The sequence below is a fragment of the Elaeis guineensis genome, chromosome 6 (assembly GCF_000442705.2).
Source record: "Elaeis guineensis isolate ETL-2024a chromosome 6, EG11, whole genome shotgun sequence".
Lineage (NCBI taxonomy): Eukaryota > Viridiplantae > Streptophyta > Magnoliopsida > Arecales > Arecaceae > Elaeis > Elaeis guineensis.
In genome coordinates this window covers 132,894,746-132,909,510 of record NC_025998.2, presented here as the reverse complement: position 1 = coordinate 132,909,510, position 14,765 = coordinate 132,894,746, and the positions used below count along the sequence as shown (strand labels likewise).

The 14,765-nt window shown below is 41.1% G+C and overlaps 1 protein-coding gene across 1 annotated transcript; it reads right to left on the bottom strand.

Annotated features, from left to right (window-relative positions):
• Positions 1-5,456: 5,456 nt before the first annotated feature.
• On the bottom strand, positions 5,457-14,656 carry LOC105046403 (protein RDM16). Its single transcript, XM_010924980.4, is given in 8 exon segments — positions 5,457-6,713; positions 6,799-6,956; positions 7,043-7,158; positions 7,161-7,236; positions 7,318-7,785; positions 7,879-8,163; positions 13,604-14,151; positions 14,154-14,656. Coding segments are annotated over 8 exon segments (2,988 nt in total). The 5' UTR covers positions 14,632-14,656; the 3' UTR covers positions 5,457-5,854.
• Between the last annotated feature and the right edge of the window lie 109 nt (positions 14,657-14,765).

Genomic DNA, 14,765 nt, shown 5'->3' with positions numbered 1-14,765 from the left:
GGAAGAAGGGCCAAATAACTTATCTTGCTGCTCTCATTGAGTTAGGCCTGGAGGAGATAGCAGAGGCACCTATGGAGATGGCATTAATTCTACGAAACTTCAAAAATATCATGCCCCTAAAGTTGCCAAAGGGATTACTCCTGCAACATACTGTGGATCACAAGATTGAACTTGTGCTTGGCACAAAGCCTCCTGCCAAAGCTCCTTACAGAACGTGCCGAAAGAGTTGGTGGAGTTGAAGAAGAGTTGGGGGAACTGTTAGAATCAAGAAAGATCCAACCATCCAAGGCCCATACATCGGAGAAAAAAGATGGTTCTCTCAGGCTATATGTGGACGACGGAGGCCTGAATAAAGTCACTATCAAGAATAAGTATCCGGTGCATCTGATTTCAGACTTGTTCAATCGATTATCCAAAGTTGTATACTTCACCAAGTTGGATTTGTGATCGAGATATTGGCAAGTTAGGATTGTGGAGGGGGACGAATCAAAGACTACTATGGTCGCGAGGTGTGGTTCATTTGAGTTCTCAATTATGCCATTCAGCTTAGTAATTGTACCTACTACTTTTTGCAACTGATGAATGATATATTTTATGACTATATCGATCCATTTGTAGTTGTTTACTCAGATGATATAATTATATATAGTGGTTTATTTGGGAAATACTTAAAGCACCTTAAACTTGTGCTTACTCGGTTGAGGAATACACTTTATCTGTCAAAAAAAAAAGAAGCATGGGTTCTGCTGAAAGAAAATTAAGTTCTTTGGGCATGTGGTGGGCAACGACATATTAAAAATGGACCAAAAGAAGATGCAGGCAATCTTAGAGTGGACTGCACCAACAAAAGAGGTTGAATTGAGGAGTTTTTTGGGGTTAGCCAATTACTATCACAAGTTTATAGTTGGCTACTCTAAGAAAATTGCTCCTTTGACAGGCCTTTTGAAGAACAATCAACCTTGGACATAGATGGAAATGTGCCAAGAAACTTTTGAGGACTAAAGGCTGTTGTTTCTTCAGAATCAATGCTGAAGTTGCCTAATTTTAAGAAATCTTTTAAGATGCATACCGATGCTTCTGACAAGGCTATCAGATGCATGCTGGTGCAAGAAGGACATCCGATTGCCTTTAAAAGTTGGAAGTTGAAGAAGGCAGAATAGAAGTATTCTACCCGTGAAAAAGAGATACCGACGGTGATGCATCACCTACGGACTTGATGAGTTTACTTGCTGGATATCAAGTTCGTAGTGAAGACTGATAATATGGCTAATATTTTCTTTCTGACATAGAAAAAACTTTTGCCTAGACAGACACGTTGGTAGAAATTTTTGGCCAAATATGATTTCGAGTGAGAGCACAAACCTAGTAGGCACAACTAGCTGATGCCCTGAGTCGAAAAGGCATCATGGAGACTATTGCTACTGTTTCCAATGTTGACATAGACTTCACTAATAGAATTCGGGATGTCGCCAGATAGACCATGGGTATCAAAAATTGCTTCAATAAGTCTAGGATGGTGTGGCTCGATGATACTAGATTGAAGATGGTTTGCTGATGGCAAAAGGTAACAGACAATATGTCCTTAATGGCAGAGGACTCAAAAGATAATTGATGAGGGAGTCTTATGACTTTCAATGGGCTGGTCACCTAAGAAGAGAGCACATGATGGCTCTTTTATCCCGCACATTCATATGGCTGAAGATGGAGGATGATATCGAGATCAATATCAAATTTTGTTTAGTGTGCCAGCAAGACAAGGTAAAGAGGCACAAAAAAGTAAAATTACTGCAACCCTGCCTTTTAGATAAGCCATAGATTTCAGTTTTGATGGACTTCATCAGCGGCTTTTCAAAAGTTGATGGATTATCATCCATCATGGTGGTGGTCGATCGCTTCTCCCAGTATGCTATTTTTGTCCCAACCTAGAAGCATATCCAGTGGAGACGACTGCTGGCCTATTTTATCAAAATATAGTGAAACATTTTGAATTGCCTTTTGATATTATCAATGATTGGGATGCTTGATTTACTGGAAGGTTTTGGACATATCTCTTCCAACTTATGGGATCCAAATTGAAGTTTTCTATAGCAAATCATCCTCAAATGGATGGTCAGACCGAATAGATGAATGCATTGCAGGAGGAGTATCTCAGGCATTATGTTACAGAGCCAACGGAATTAGCTAAAATTGCTAGATATGGCCCAATTCTGCTACAATCTTCATCAATCTTTTGTGTCTGGGTTCAATTATTTGAATTGGCTACTGAGTGACAACTTCTTACTCCCTAAGAAGTTGCCTTGCAGAAAAAAGGACATTTGCCCAACAACCTATCAATTTGCCAGAACACCAAGAGATACTTAAGGAGGCGCAAGATAGCCTTCACAAGGCAGCAAGGAGGATGAAAAAGTATACAAACAAAGGTCATAGGCCCTTAAAATTTAATTAAGGAGATTAAGCCATACTGAAACTGACTCCTCAAATATAGAAGAAGATCAGTAGCAAAAGAGTCTATTGAGGTTTGATCCCAAGGTATGATGGCCCTTTTGAAGAGGTGAAAAAAAATAGAGAATGTGGCTTATCAAATGTAATTATCGGAAAGACTGAAGGTACATCCAACTTTTCATGTTAGTTTCTTAAAACCTTACCATGGAGATGCAAATCCTTCAAGAAAGCAAGTGCAACATGCCCCACCTACTATAAGATAGTAGTTTAATAAGGAGGTAAAAAAGAGTCTGGATCACCGAACGGTGGAACAAAGCAAAAGAAATAAAAGAACTGAATATCTGGTTTAATGAAAAAGGGAGCTAGAAAATGAGGCTAGTTGGGAGTAGAGATAGGCAACAGGTCGGGCTGCCCATGACACAATCCAGCCCGACACGAGACGGGCCATGCCAAGCACGGCCTGTCAGCCACAATGCCGTGCCGTGCCTGGCACGACCCATAAGAAGGGGGCCGGGGCTGAGGTTTTTTGGCTCGTGGCCCACCATCTGTCTCCGGTTCTGGGAGGACCGATTGTCTGCACCACACCCACCATCTGTCTTCGGCTCCATGCGACCACCACCTTCCCTCGCCTCCCCTCCCCTTGGGCCTCGACATCCATCCATGCCAAAGCTGCCCCTTAGAACCCCCTCCACCCTCCCCTCCCTCTCCCCTTGCGAGGCACCTATCGTGGCTGTTTGTGCCGCACCCATTGCGGCCCCGCCCTGCTGCCGTCCGCATCGCACCCACTGTCTGCCTCCGACTCTATACGACCACCACCCTCCCTGCTCTCCCCTCGGGCCCTGGCGTTCGTTTGCGCCAAAGCCGCCCCCCATCCCAGAACCCCGTCCGTCCTCTCTCGGCCGCTGTACCCGCACTCTACATCTGTAACGGACCGAAACGGGCCATGCCTAGCATAGTCCGTAACAGCCAGAAATGGATCGTGCCTGGCACGACCCATTTGTAATTTTTTTTTTAAAAAAAAAGAGGCCTACGGGCCAACGAGCTATGCCAGGCACGGCCCGCCACCCACCAAGCCCAGGGCCATACCGGGCTGGGGCTTGATGCTAATCATGCCGTGCCAGACACGGCCAGTTTAGCCTCAGGCCCAGTGGGCCTAGGCCGGGCCGTGCCTGGCATGACCCAATGCCCTTCACTAGCTGGGAGAAGGAGATAGCATTATAGCTGTTTAGAAAGAAGATCCAAGAGTACCTATCACACTTCCCTCTGAAGATGTCGGGCTCTTCAGATGGGGGTGGTTTGTTAAACCCTTGCTAGCAGCTTACAAGGATTGAAACAGGCTGGTGCCTTTGCCGTGCCAACTTAAGATGGGTAGGAGCATGGCTAGGACTTTGCCACAATAAGGCACCAACAATTGGTCCGATGTGCAGATGACCGGACGAGATAAAGCATGCAGAGACATTGATAAAGGTGCATGCAAGATTGGGCATGAGCAAACGCATGCCTGACCTAACGAACGCAGCCACAGGCACAACGCTATGAGGCATACAGGCACTTGGCCGATTACATGGGCGCCAACAGTGGGACGCGCAGCAGGATGCATGGCCAATAGTGCGGCAGGAGATGTGGGTGCGCATGGTTGGATGCGTGGCCTGGCAGCGGTGGGATGCACAGGCACATGCTGTAGGATGTGCGGCTAGATCGAGCCATGGGATGCAGGACCCAGGCGTTGGGACTAGAGTCCAAGTGTTGGACGGTTTTCAGCAATTCCAAACTCCTTGGAGGAGTTGTCCAAACTTCCTGGAGCAGTTGACAATAGTTGGCGGTGGTTTTGAAAAATTCCTAGCGATTGGGGGAGTTGTCCACCACCTTTATATAATCTCTATGTATGCCGGCTCTTGGTAGCAAACCATTGAAGTATCTCTTGGTGAGATTCAGAGACTTTGGGTAGGTGTCTTATATCCAGATTATGTGAAAATTGTAATAAAATAAATATATGAGATTTTCTTATGTGCTTTGAGTGTTTGTCTTTGTTTGGCTTAATGTTTCAATCTTTGGGATTGGGATTGTGAGAAAGCTGACTAGACAGGACGTCCAGTGCCACACAAGGTTGCGGTCTTGCGAAAATTTTTGATCTAAGAATCAGCCGTGTGACACTAAGTGTGGTGGCGGGGAGGTTGGATAGAGCCAAGTTAGGGTCATTTGAAAAATCAAGAAGCTGAGCTAAGGGGTGGAAATATTGGCCCCATCGGGTGGAGATAATTGACCGACATGGGGCTTGAACGTACATAAGTAGGATAAGAGCGGTGGGAAAATGAAGAGGACAGGGCTGTGAAATTGTTGTGACAGGCAACAAATAGGGAGGTTGAGAAGAGGGAGAGGAAGGGACCTGGGATAACCTATTGGTTGGAGAGGTGGAGCTCAACGTGCCAGGGATGGCCAATGATGGGGGAGCGGTGGTTTGTAAGCGTGTTGCCGGTAACAACAGAGACTAGCTTCACAGAGTTCCATTTATTTTATCAATGAAATTCAAGGTTGCTTGCCAGCGTCTTGCGGAAAAAGAGAGGTGGAAACTAATATAAAACAACAAACCGCACTCCCTTAAGGAAGTCTGTAGCCAAGTCTACAAATTTCCCCAGCTAATGACATTGGAGATTTTGTTTCAGAATCACAACAATAGTATTTCGAGTATCAAATATGATGGCACTTTGCTTTAAGGTTCTCCAGAGTTCCATTATAACAGCAATTAACCTGGGCATGAATCAGACTTTCATCAGGGTCCTGATGATCAACAGGCAACAATAAATTAAGATGGCATTAGCATCTGCCAACCATTTATTCTTGCCATCGAGCTGGCGGTTCTATGCACGTTCCCTGTTTGATCCGGAGAACTCTTAAAACTAAATGAGCTTACGAACTCACTTATGGTCACCAATGTATCTGTACAAAGAACTTATCGCACTCAGAAGAAATGACAAGACCACAATGCAACCTTACAAGTGCAGAAAGTTTTGGACTGATCCGTGAAAATAACTTTTTTTTTTCAAAAAAAATCAATCCGTGAAACTAAGGATACATTTAAGTATTATAACCATCCCAGTCACCACATCTAGTAATTTTGATCATCTCAGTCAGCACAAGAACTCAATTCATCAAAAGGTGGGCAGATGCGTCACGTGACATGCCATGCACCCAAAAATGATGATGCTTGCTTGCTGGAAGCGCACATAGGATGATGAAGCTTCAATCCCATAAAGTAAGAACCCACTCAGGAATTCAGGTCAAAAAGAAGCTTCAGAACAGGAGCAGTACGCCCAGCATTCATCACAAATAACTAATGTCTGAAAAATAGATTCGGAAAGCCTATTGTCCAAGGGTCCATGGATTGTTCACAGATCCCCCAGTCACTATGCGCTTACAACAGTTCTTCAGAGTAATTGACAGCCAGATCCCAATAGTGTGGAACCCCAGCATCTGCAAACACCTTCCTGGCAGCAGCCTCGCTTCTGCACTGGTGAACAAGAAACCTATGGAAGCTAGGTTTTGCAACGCTACCCTGCCACACTAAAACACAACTGTTGGTAAGGGCATCTAAGTCCTCAGCTTCTTCCTCGTTGCTAACAGCAGCAGCCCAGTTTATCCGTTTCAGCATCAGCTTGCCATATCTTTTAATTGGTTTTCTACCCCCTTCCACAACCACAACACTGATGCCATCTGATATCACAGCACATCCTGTCAATCGGTTTTCTTGGGCATTCACATCAACTTTGAAGCGTGCTTGTGGGTGTGAAAGGTCTTTAATCTTGTATACAGAAGCAAGAGTCTCAAGTGCGTTTGGATCATCAAAGAGTTTCCTTTCTTTTTTCTCACGACGTTCTGCAGGGGTAAGCTTGCGAGCAATGTTTCTATCAACATGAGCTTGTTCACGCTCAGCAGCAGCACTCCGAATTTCCATTTCAAGCTTCGTGGGGTCTTGAGTTGCTTCGGAGGCAAAGACTTTCATGAGATTGCTCATCTTGATCTTGGGCTTGGGAGGCTCTATCAGGCCCTGCCTGATCATTTCTTGCCTGTCTCTTTCCTTTGCCAGGCGCCTCTGTGTCCTTAATTTCTTCTGCTCCTTCTTTGTAAGCTTCAGCGGCTGCGGTGGTGGTGGGGCAGGCTCTGCTGGGGGCTCAATTGGAAGTGGGTGCTCTATGTACATTGTGATCTTGTCCATGTTCAGTTTCTCATCAGCGACATCACCATTGACACCTGAACGTAAAATTGGCTTGTCCCTGATTGCAAATACAGAAATAAGATTATTGTTTGGCGACTATGCATCAAAATCACAAATAATAACAAGGAGCACTACCAACTTACCACCACTCTATTTCAGGGATCTCTTCCTTCTTCTTCTCTTTAGTAACTCTCACCCCTACTGCTATCAAATTTGGGTTACTGTCGGGCTCAGCTTTTGCCTTCGCAAGCTGTGACTGCTTCATCTTCAATTCTTTTGCTTGCGCTTCTCCAAATTGGCTCTGCGAAGAAAGGCTTTCGTATAAGGAAAATTAACATGAGAAGGATCTTACCATACAAACAGAGGATCATGTAGCACAAATGAGACCTTAAATTTTATCATTTCTGCTTGTTTTGACCATTTGCCTTCCTCTACAAACTGAAATGCCATTCTTTTGGGCCTCAAGAGCTTTGTTTTATTAATACCCATCCTATCATCAAAAAAGGATTTGATTCTGCAATGGCATCTAAATCTGGTTTGATTATTTGAAATGCCTCTTTTTTCTGTTTGTTGATGTTGACCTGTAACACAAAAACAAATAATAAATGGTCAACGACAGGGAAGCACCTATCATAAAAGGAAAGAGAAGTCACTACAATCACCTTCAGAGTACTGAGGTTTGTCAACTTAGGCATATTAATGACATTTCCATGTTCATCAATTTCTCTACCCTGGGCATCTAAGTGCAGAACAGGAGCCTTGGCAGGTCTCTGAGGTGTAGCTACATCAGTTGATGATGGTCCAGGAAACATATTTATGAGAGGCGCAAAGGCTGGATCCTGGCGAAATCCCATCTTAGCAGCAAGCTCTTGTGCTCGCTTTACAGCTTCAATATTAGGTATTGTAGTGAGCCCGGGAAGAATGCTGATGCCACCTGCAGCAGAAGGCTTTTCAGATGGTGTTACCCCAACAGGTAATCTTGGCATTGCCTGAACTGGGGTTGTGGAGGCAGAAGTCGAAGAACCAGAAGAACCAGCCTGTTCTCCTAAACCTGATGGAAGAATGTTAGGTCCGTCCTTGTTAGATACTACCTTGGAGTTCTCAGTGCTCGTACCAGCAACTTTATTTAGCTGTGGAGAAAAAAGAGGAAGATTTAAATCAATTGCAGAAAAAATACATGTAATAAACTAATACCAAACCAAAGAGGCAGTTGCCTAGTGTACCATTACTGTAGGAATCTTCTTCAGCTTTTCTGCTAGTTCCTTCTGCATTTGTAAAGCCTTCTTAGCTTTCGCTAAAGCATCAAGAGATAGGCTGCCACTTTTGCCAGCGACTGAAGTTGCTGTCCCATCTGTACTGTATTTTCCAGGAACCTCATCAGATCTAATACTAACTCCCTCATTTTCATTGGTGGTAGTAATTGAAGATACCTTGGTAGGAAGGGGACAAGAAGCGGCAGAGCCAATAGAAACCCTTGATGCCACAGAAAACGGTTCCTGAGTAATGGCCTGTAGAAACCATAAGGATATGCAGGAGTTAATAAATAAAAACCACAAGAGCCATGGATATATTGTTAACCATTACGACATTATAGATTTAGAAATACGGCAGCATAAAAGGAAAACTCATGGTACCCAATGTCATAACAACATTATCAAGCAATCCATCTAGAAACAACACAAGAATTGGACACCAGAAAAACTTCGACAAAATCTTCCAAATTAAGTACTATATCTAAAGCATCTTGTGAATATTATTATATTGAAAGGATAGATGGAATAAAGCTTGATGGTTAGATTGTTCTTTCAAAGCATCTTGTGAATTATTATTATATTTCAGATATTCTTAGAAGCATATTACTATGCTTCATTCACATTTTACATAACAAGAACCACCAATCAATTTATAGTCATTACACAGACCCAAAGAACAGATAATAATGGCAAATCAGAAGTCAAGGCAGAATGAACAGAGCAATGACATGAACACTTATTAATCAGACCAATCAGGGTACAAGAATATTTGATGGATGGTTATAATCCTACCAAATAATGACATCCCCAGCCAAGGGTATTTTAGCCATTAGAATCCTTTTTATCTAAATTAGTCGGCCTTAAGATGCATATGACTGTGTCAAGAGAAAGGATAGTTGATCCATGCAATCCACAACCATCAAATCAAGCAGGAGCATTGATGAATGGCCATGATACCATCACAGAGTAATAAATGTTTAGGATTATTTTTAATTCTTGCTTTCAGAGTTTTATTCCCCAAATCATGCAAACCATATCACATTTAGAAATCATCATACCCAACGGATGGGTGTGATTTCATCAACCAATGAAATACTTGCATTTGCTGTGTACTCATCACGTATCCTTTTTACTTGTTATGATAAACTCCGGCTTTGGGTGTATCCCTACAAATAGAGAGTGAAAGGATCATTAGAAATTTATTTACTAGAAAACATAATTTATTCACGAGACTTCACAGGCCATGGTAACATGGTAGCTTCATGTCAACACTTCAAGCACTATTTATGTGTAGATGCACCCTTGTATCTAACAAAAGAGTTACAGGCAAAAGAGCTGCCCCCTCTTTTGAATTTCAAAGAACTAGAAATCAGGTTTGATAATTATATGTTGCCATAAAGCTCAAAAGCAAGCAAACAACCTCTAGTTAACACCTGAATGACTATGACCACATCAAAATAATCATGTTTTAAGTGACACAGTAGCAGAAAAGTAAGTTAGCAAGTCTTATTGTTTTCTAGTGAAATAATTAGGAAGAAATAAAAATAAAATTGAGCACTAAGGGAAAAAATTCTCCTAGAAAAAAATGTAAAAATAAAAATCAAAAGTTTAAAATTTAATAAAGAATAGCGGCAACGAGGAAGAATGAGAAGCAGGTACTAGAAGAAAATCAAAAGGAAAACAATATGAGAAGAAAACTAGACAAGAAGCAAAGAAAACAAACAACAAGTAGCAAAAAAAACAAGGATTTAAAAACTAGTGGGTCAATACAGTATCATACATTTCCAATGTGAAACTGACACTGGTATGGATACCAGGATGTTGAAACAGAATGTATTGGCTATACCAATGTGCACCAATGGTACCTACCAAGCATACCAGTTAGTACTAATGGTTTTTCATTTTTGATGCTGTCAATTTTGGTACATACTACCCCTTCCAGAATTGTACTGATACCATAACATTTCGATGGAAAAATACAGGCTTCAGCACCGGTATTTAAAATCTTGGACAAAAGTCACAAGTTAAAAGGCATACCTAAGTCAAGATAACCCTTCTTTGAAATACTTTAGTATTTCTCCTACATCAAAATACAAATGATGAATCAGAGCACATGGAGTCATCTCATTATTTTCCTCTAAAGAAAAAATATATGGTGCTTGGTTGAAGGATCAAGAAAATAAGACCAGTTGTTTAGAAGAGTTCTAGCAGTTTGTTCCTTCATTAAGGAGGTCCGAAATTTCACCTGTTAAAGGATTCCCACCTTCTCTAATAATTGAGATGTCGGTGGTTATTTTTTATCCAACATTCCAAATTAAGTTTGAATTCCAAAAGGTATATCTCCTTTAATTCAAATGGAAAGGAAGAAACACTAAATTTCTATGACTACCATAAAGATAATCCTGTCCTTCAAATATACATCACAAATAGGAAATTCCAATCTACAGCTGGAAATTCAAACCAAGAAATTTTTAAAATTCTATAAAGAACCACCATTTTGACCAAGTCTAACAAGAGACCTCAACACTTTAAACAGATCTTGCAACACCAAAATTTAGATTTTTTGGAATATTTAATCTTCTTTATAATTTTATATATTTGGATTCGTGAAAAGTAAACATCTAAAGATTCATGTATTAAACCACCAACCTAAAGAGTTATAGCAATAAGAAAATCTTCTTATAAGAGCACAAACACTAATATTATATCAAGCAAGACTGTGTAAGTGCACATACAAGAAATCAAAATGCACTACTTGGATCCATTGGTTATTGCATACAGAAAGTCTTATAAAGTTACACATAAAAAGTTCATTACCAAAGTTCAATACCCCAATAAGAGCTTAGAACACCTGATTCAATAAAAAAAATGGTGCACATAAAATGATAGGCCCAAGAAAATACTAATGCAAAAACCGCATATGCAACATGATCCTCCACGGTACAGGTGGAGTTTGTTAACTAGAATAGTGAATATGATTTCACTCAAACAGGTGACATGCTGAAAGATACCAATCACATGCCCAATCATGCACCAAGGCCCATTTCAAAAGACAAGTTAGAATAGCCCAGCACGTCCTGCTAAGAGCAACATGAAACCTCTGCATAACATTAAATGAATTTGATCCAAACTGTCACAGAATGGAATATTTATTTCTTATGAGGAAAGAAGGAAGTGATGCAGCTTTGATGATTCCATAAAGAATTAAAAAAAACATTAATATATATACCTGGAGTACAGAAAATCATAATTCAAATTTAAAAGGCAACGAACATATAGATTGAAAAGAGACATGATAAAGTAATGAGATGACACTATGGTCTTGGCCTTCCTAAACGAGATCGCAATGACCATGACATTGATGATCCTTTTTGTAAGCATATTTGGATAGGAATGGACAAATAACTTGAATCAAAGAAAGGAAGATTATCAAGAATCCATGAATATCTATTATGACCTGATGAAGAAATATGATGCATATCGTATTTGAAAGAATCCTTTAGAAATAAGAATCAATAAAAGATCCAATAGTTTCTTAACAATGACAATGGAGAATACCTGAAGAATATATGATAAATAGAAGGGATTTGGACTTCATGGTGATATATCTGTGGGCTGTAGGCTTAGCACCTTAAATTGTTTACTTTGATGGAGGCTAGTAAGTTACACTAATCTTTTGATTAAAACCTGGAAAGGGCACCTGGCCACTCCACTCCAAATTCTAAATGTAATGGATAAAATTATGAGAAGAGAATAAATAAAGATTCCTCAATGAACAAATAAGAATAGGATCTTGAATCTAAATTACTAGATGCTTAGAGAACTTAACATCTGATGATTCATGTACATTTTGAGGATAGTTCAAATTTTGGATTTTGGACTTCACTTTTCCCTTTTGTTGATTCCAATAGGCCTCTTGAATTGTCTTCATTAATATGGCTTTAACTTATTAGCAACAATCTTCCATGCAAGACAATGCACCTGCTTTGGAATCTTAGAATTTCGAAAATGCATCCACATCTTAAGCGCTTCCTCACGTTCAATCATTTTAAACTATTCACTTCCTTGCATCTGCCTTAACCTCCATTTTTGTCTTTCTTGTACAATCTTCTCTTTTATGCTCTCTTTTGCGGAAGTTTCAGCAGACAACCCTCTCTTTACATATTAATTACACTAAAAAGATCCCCATTTTAATTGTGCAGATGGATGCCTCCTTTATCTAAGAAAATTCCCAATAGCCTTGTCCCTTTACTTCCTTTATGGAGACTTAAAGGTCTTAACCAAGGGATCTCAACACAGGTAAGTATGGTTATAAAAAGTATGAAGCCAACAATGGCAGCATCTAGAAGAATGAATAGGCCAGTAGCTACAAGCTCCTAAGGACCCAACAAAGAGGTGCATAAAATAAATGAGAAAGATGAGCCATAAATATAGTCACCTGTAACAATAGATAAAATGAGGAAAATCTCGTCCATTAGTTTTAAGGATATTTCCAAACAGAAATATTTGGTAAAAATCCTATTGTGCATAAAGAAAAAAATGACTTCAGGTCCTACTGGGAAAGTTTTTAGATAAGGGAGGTATTAATCTGCAAAAATGTAAAAAATGGGTTTTATATGCAATTAATCCATATGAAGTATGTAGATTGGAACAACTTGAGAGTGAGAGGAAGAGACATAAACAGAAAATTTTCTTAATACTTTAGTGCTCCCTACAAGAGATCTCCTCTGAAAAGAATCTATTTTCATTATATTTCTAAGAAAAAAAAACACAAAATGGAGGTGCAAGTGGATGTTTGGAGGACACAAAGTTGCCCTAAGATTTCCCAAACCCTAGTGGATCAAATATGCATGCAAGTGGAACACAATCACCAATCAAATTAACTGAAAGAGCAACACAATCACCAATCAATTCTGTCCCTTACATGCAGCCCCAACATAGAATTATGGCTCAGAATCAAGGTGCGCAAAAACACAACAATGAAACAATTTTAGATGTGGAATTTTAAAAATCTTCTCAGCTATTACTGTAACATCTCCTCATTCTAAATAAAAGGTAAGAAGAAAAACTTCAAAGCCTAAAGGTGATCTAACTTTAGAACCAAATGAGGCTGTATACAGAATACCAATGAAAATGAGGTTAGATAATTAATTGGTCATTCTGGTTATGGGGATTTATGATTTATAGTATGCACAAATTATGAGGATATATCTATTGTAATTAGAGAGAAGACACCTTCATATTCTGTATTTGCTAGCCAATAAAACTTATACAGGAAACATATAGCTTTTAGCTTTTGTATACAGCTTTTCTCCTGGTTACCTTTTCAGGACTATTTATCAACCTGATGAGAATATTGGTAGAAGTGCAAGCTATTTTGTACTTCTTTGCTTCCACATTGTGATTTTCGATGCATGGTCTCATTGCTTCTTACAATTAAAATGTCCGTGACAAGTAACGATGATTAGAGAAAGATGAATAAAGGCCAATATGATTCATATACAAATGACTTGGGAATCACTGGTTGCATGATGGCCTTGTTTATGTAACATATAATAGTCTATTGCAAACTAATTCGATCCTGAATGTTATTCTGCCAATATGAGATTTATCTACATATAATATGACAAGTAAAAGCCACAATTGTATATAGAGACAACAAAAGAGAAGAGGAAACATAATAGCTGAAACTCACATTAGCTGTGGAACCGCTCTTCTCCATCGCCATGCTGCTCTGATCACCATTAACCACTTGCGTGTTGCCCGATTCATGTTTTGAATCAACAGATGAAAGAGACGTTTTTGCCTCATCCACAGTACCCAAATTTTCTTCCTGAAACCTATCCTTAAATCCCCGCTCCTCTCTCACTTCTTTATTATCAACTACTTTAGGTTCATCTTCGTATTCCTTCTCCCCTGCCTTGACACTATCACTAAACCTCCTCCCTTCTTTCCGCGGCCTGTTCTCCTCCCTATCCTCTTCCATAGCCCTCAACCCTCCTTCCTTCCTTCCATCCTTCGAAATCCTCTCTTCTTTGTAAACCCCATTAAGTTCGCTCGAATCCTCAAAACGCCGCCTTTCCCTCTTCTCCTCTCTCGAACCATCAGAAATCCTGACCCGCTTGCCGTTCTTGTCCAACTCCTCCGGATCTCCTTCGTGATCCTTCCTTTTCCTCGAGGAAGACAAGTGGTGGTGCCTCTCCACGGACTGCTCGCGGGAAACCCTATCCCGCTCGACAGAATCCTAGCCCTACTCGATGACCGCTCGCGCCTCCTCTCAGGATCGGCGGGGGAGTCTTCACGTGACCGGTGGCGGCGGTCATCGTCGCGGTGCCGCTCGTCCCAGGAGCCGTGGCGCTTCTCCTCCCGCCTCGGCTCGAGATCAGAAGGGGAGTCGTCCCGAAAGCGGCCATGGCGGTCGTCCCTCGATCTGTGGCGCTTCTCCTCGACGTGGTGGTGCCGATGCTTGTGATCCCGGTCGTGGTCACGGTGACGGTCGCTGTCGCGGTCGCGGCGGTGGTGATCCTTGCCGGAATCTCGATCCTTCTCGCGATCGTCTCGGGATTTCCGGTTGGATCGATCCTTGTCCATGCGGTAGGGTTTCGAGGAGGGTCCAGAGGACGGTGCCACACAGCCCCCGCCTATAAATTGGGAAATTGGGAACAATTGGTAAAGGGGTGTTCCCATCGTTCTGACTTGGGAGTGTCTAGCAGAGATGACCATGGGCACCGTCCAGCCCAGCCTGAAATTTAGTGGGCTTGGGCAGAAAAATGGCCCGATCAAAAAATCGGGCCGGATCTGCAAAAATTAAAAAAGAATCCTTCCCAGGATTATATATATTTTATATATTAATCAAA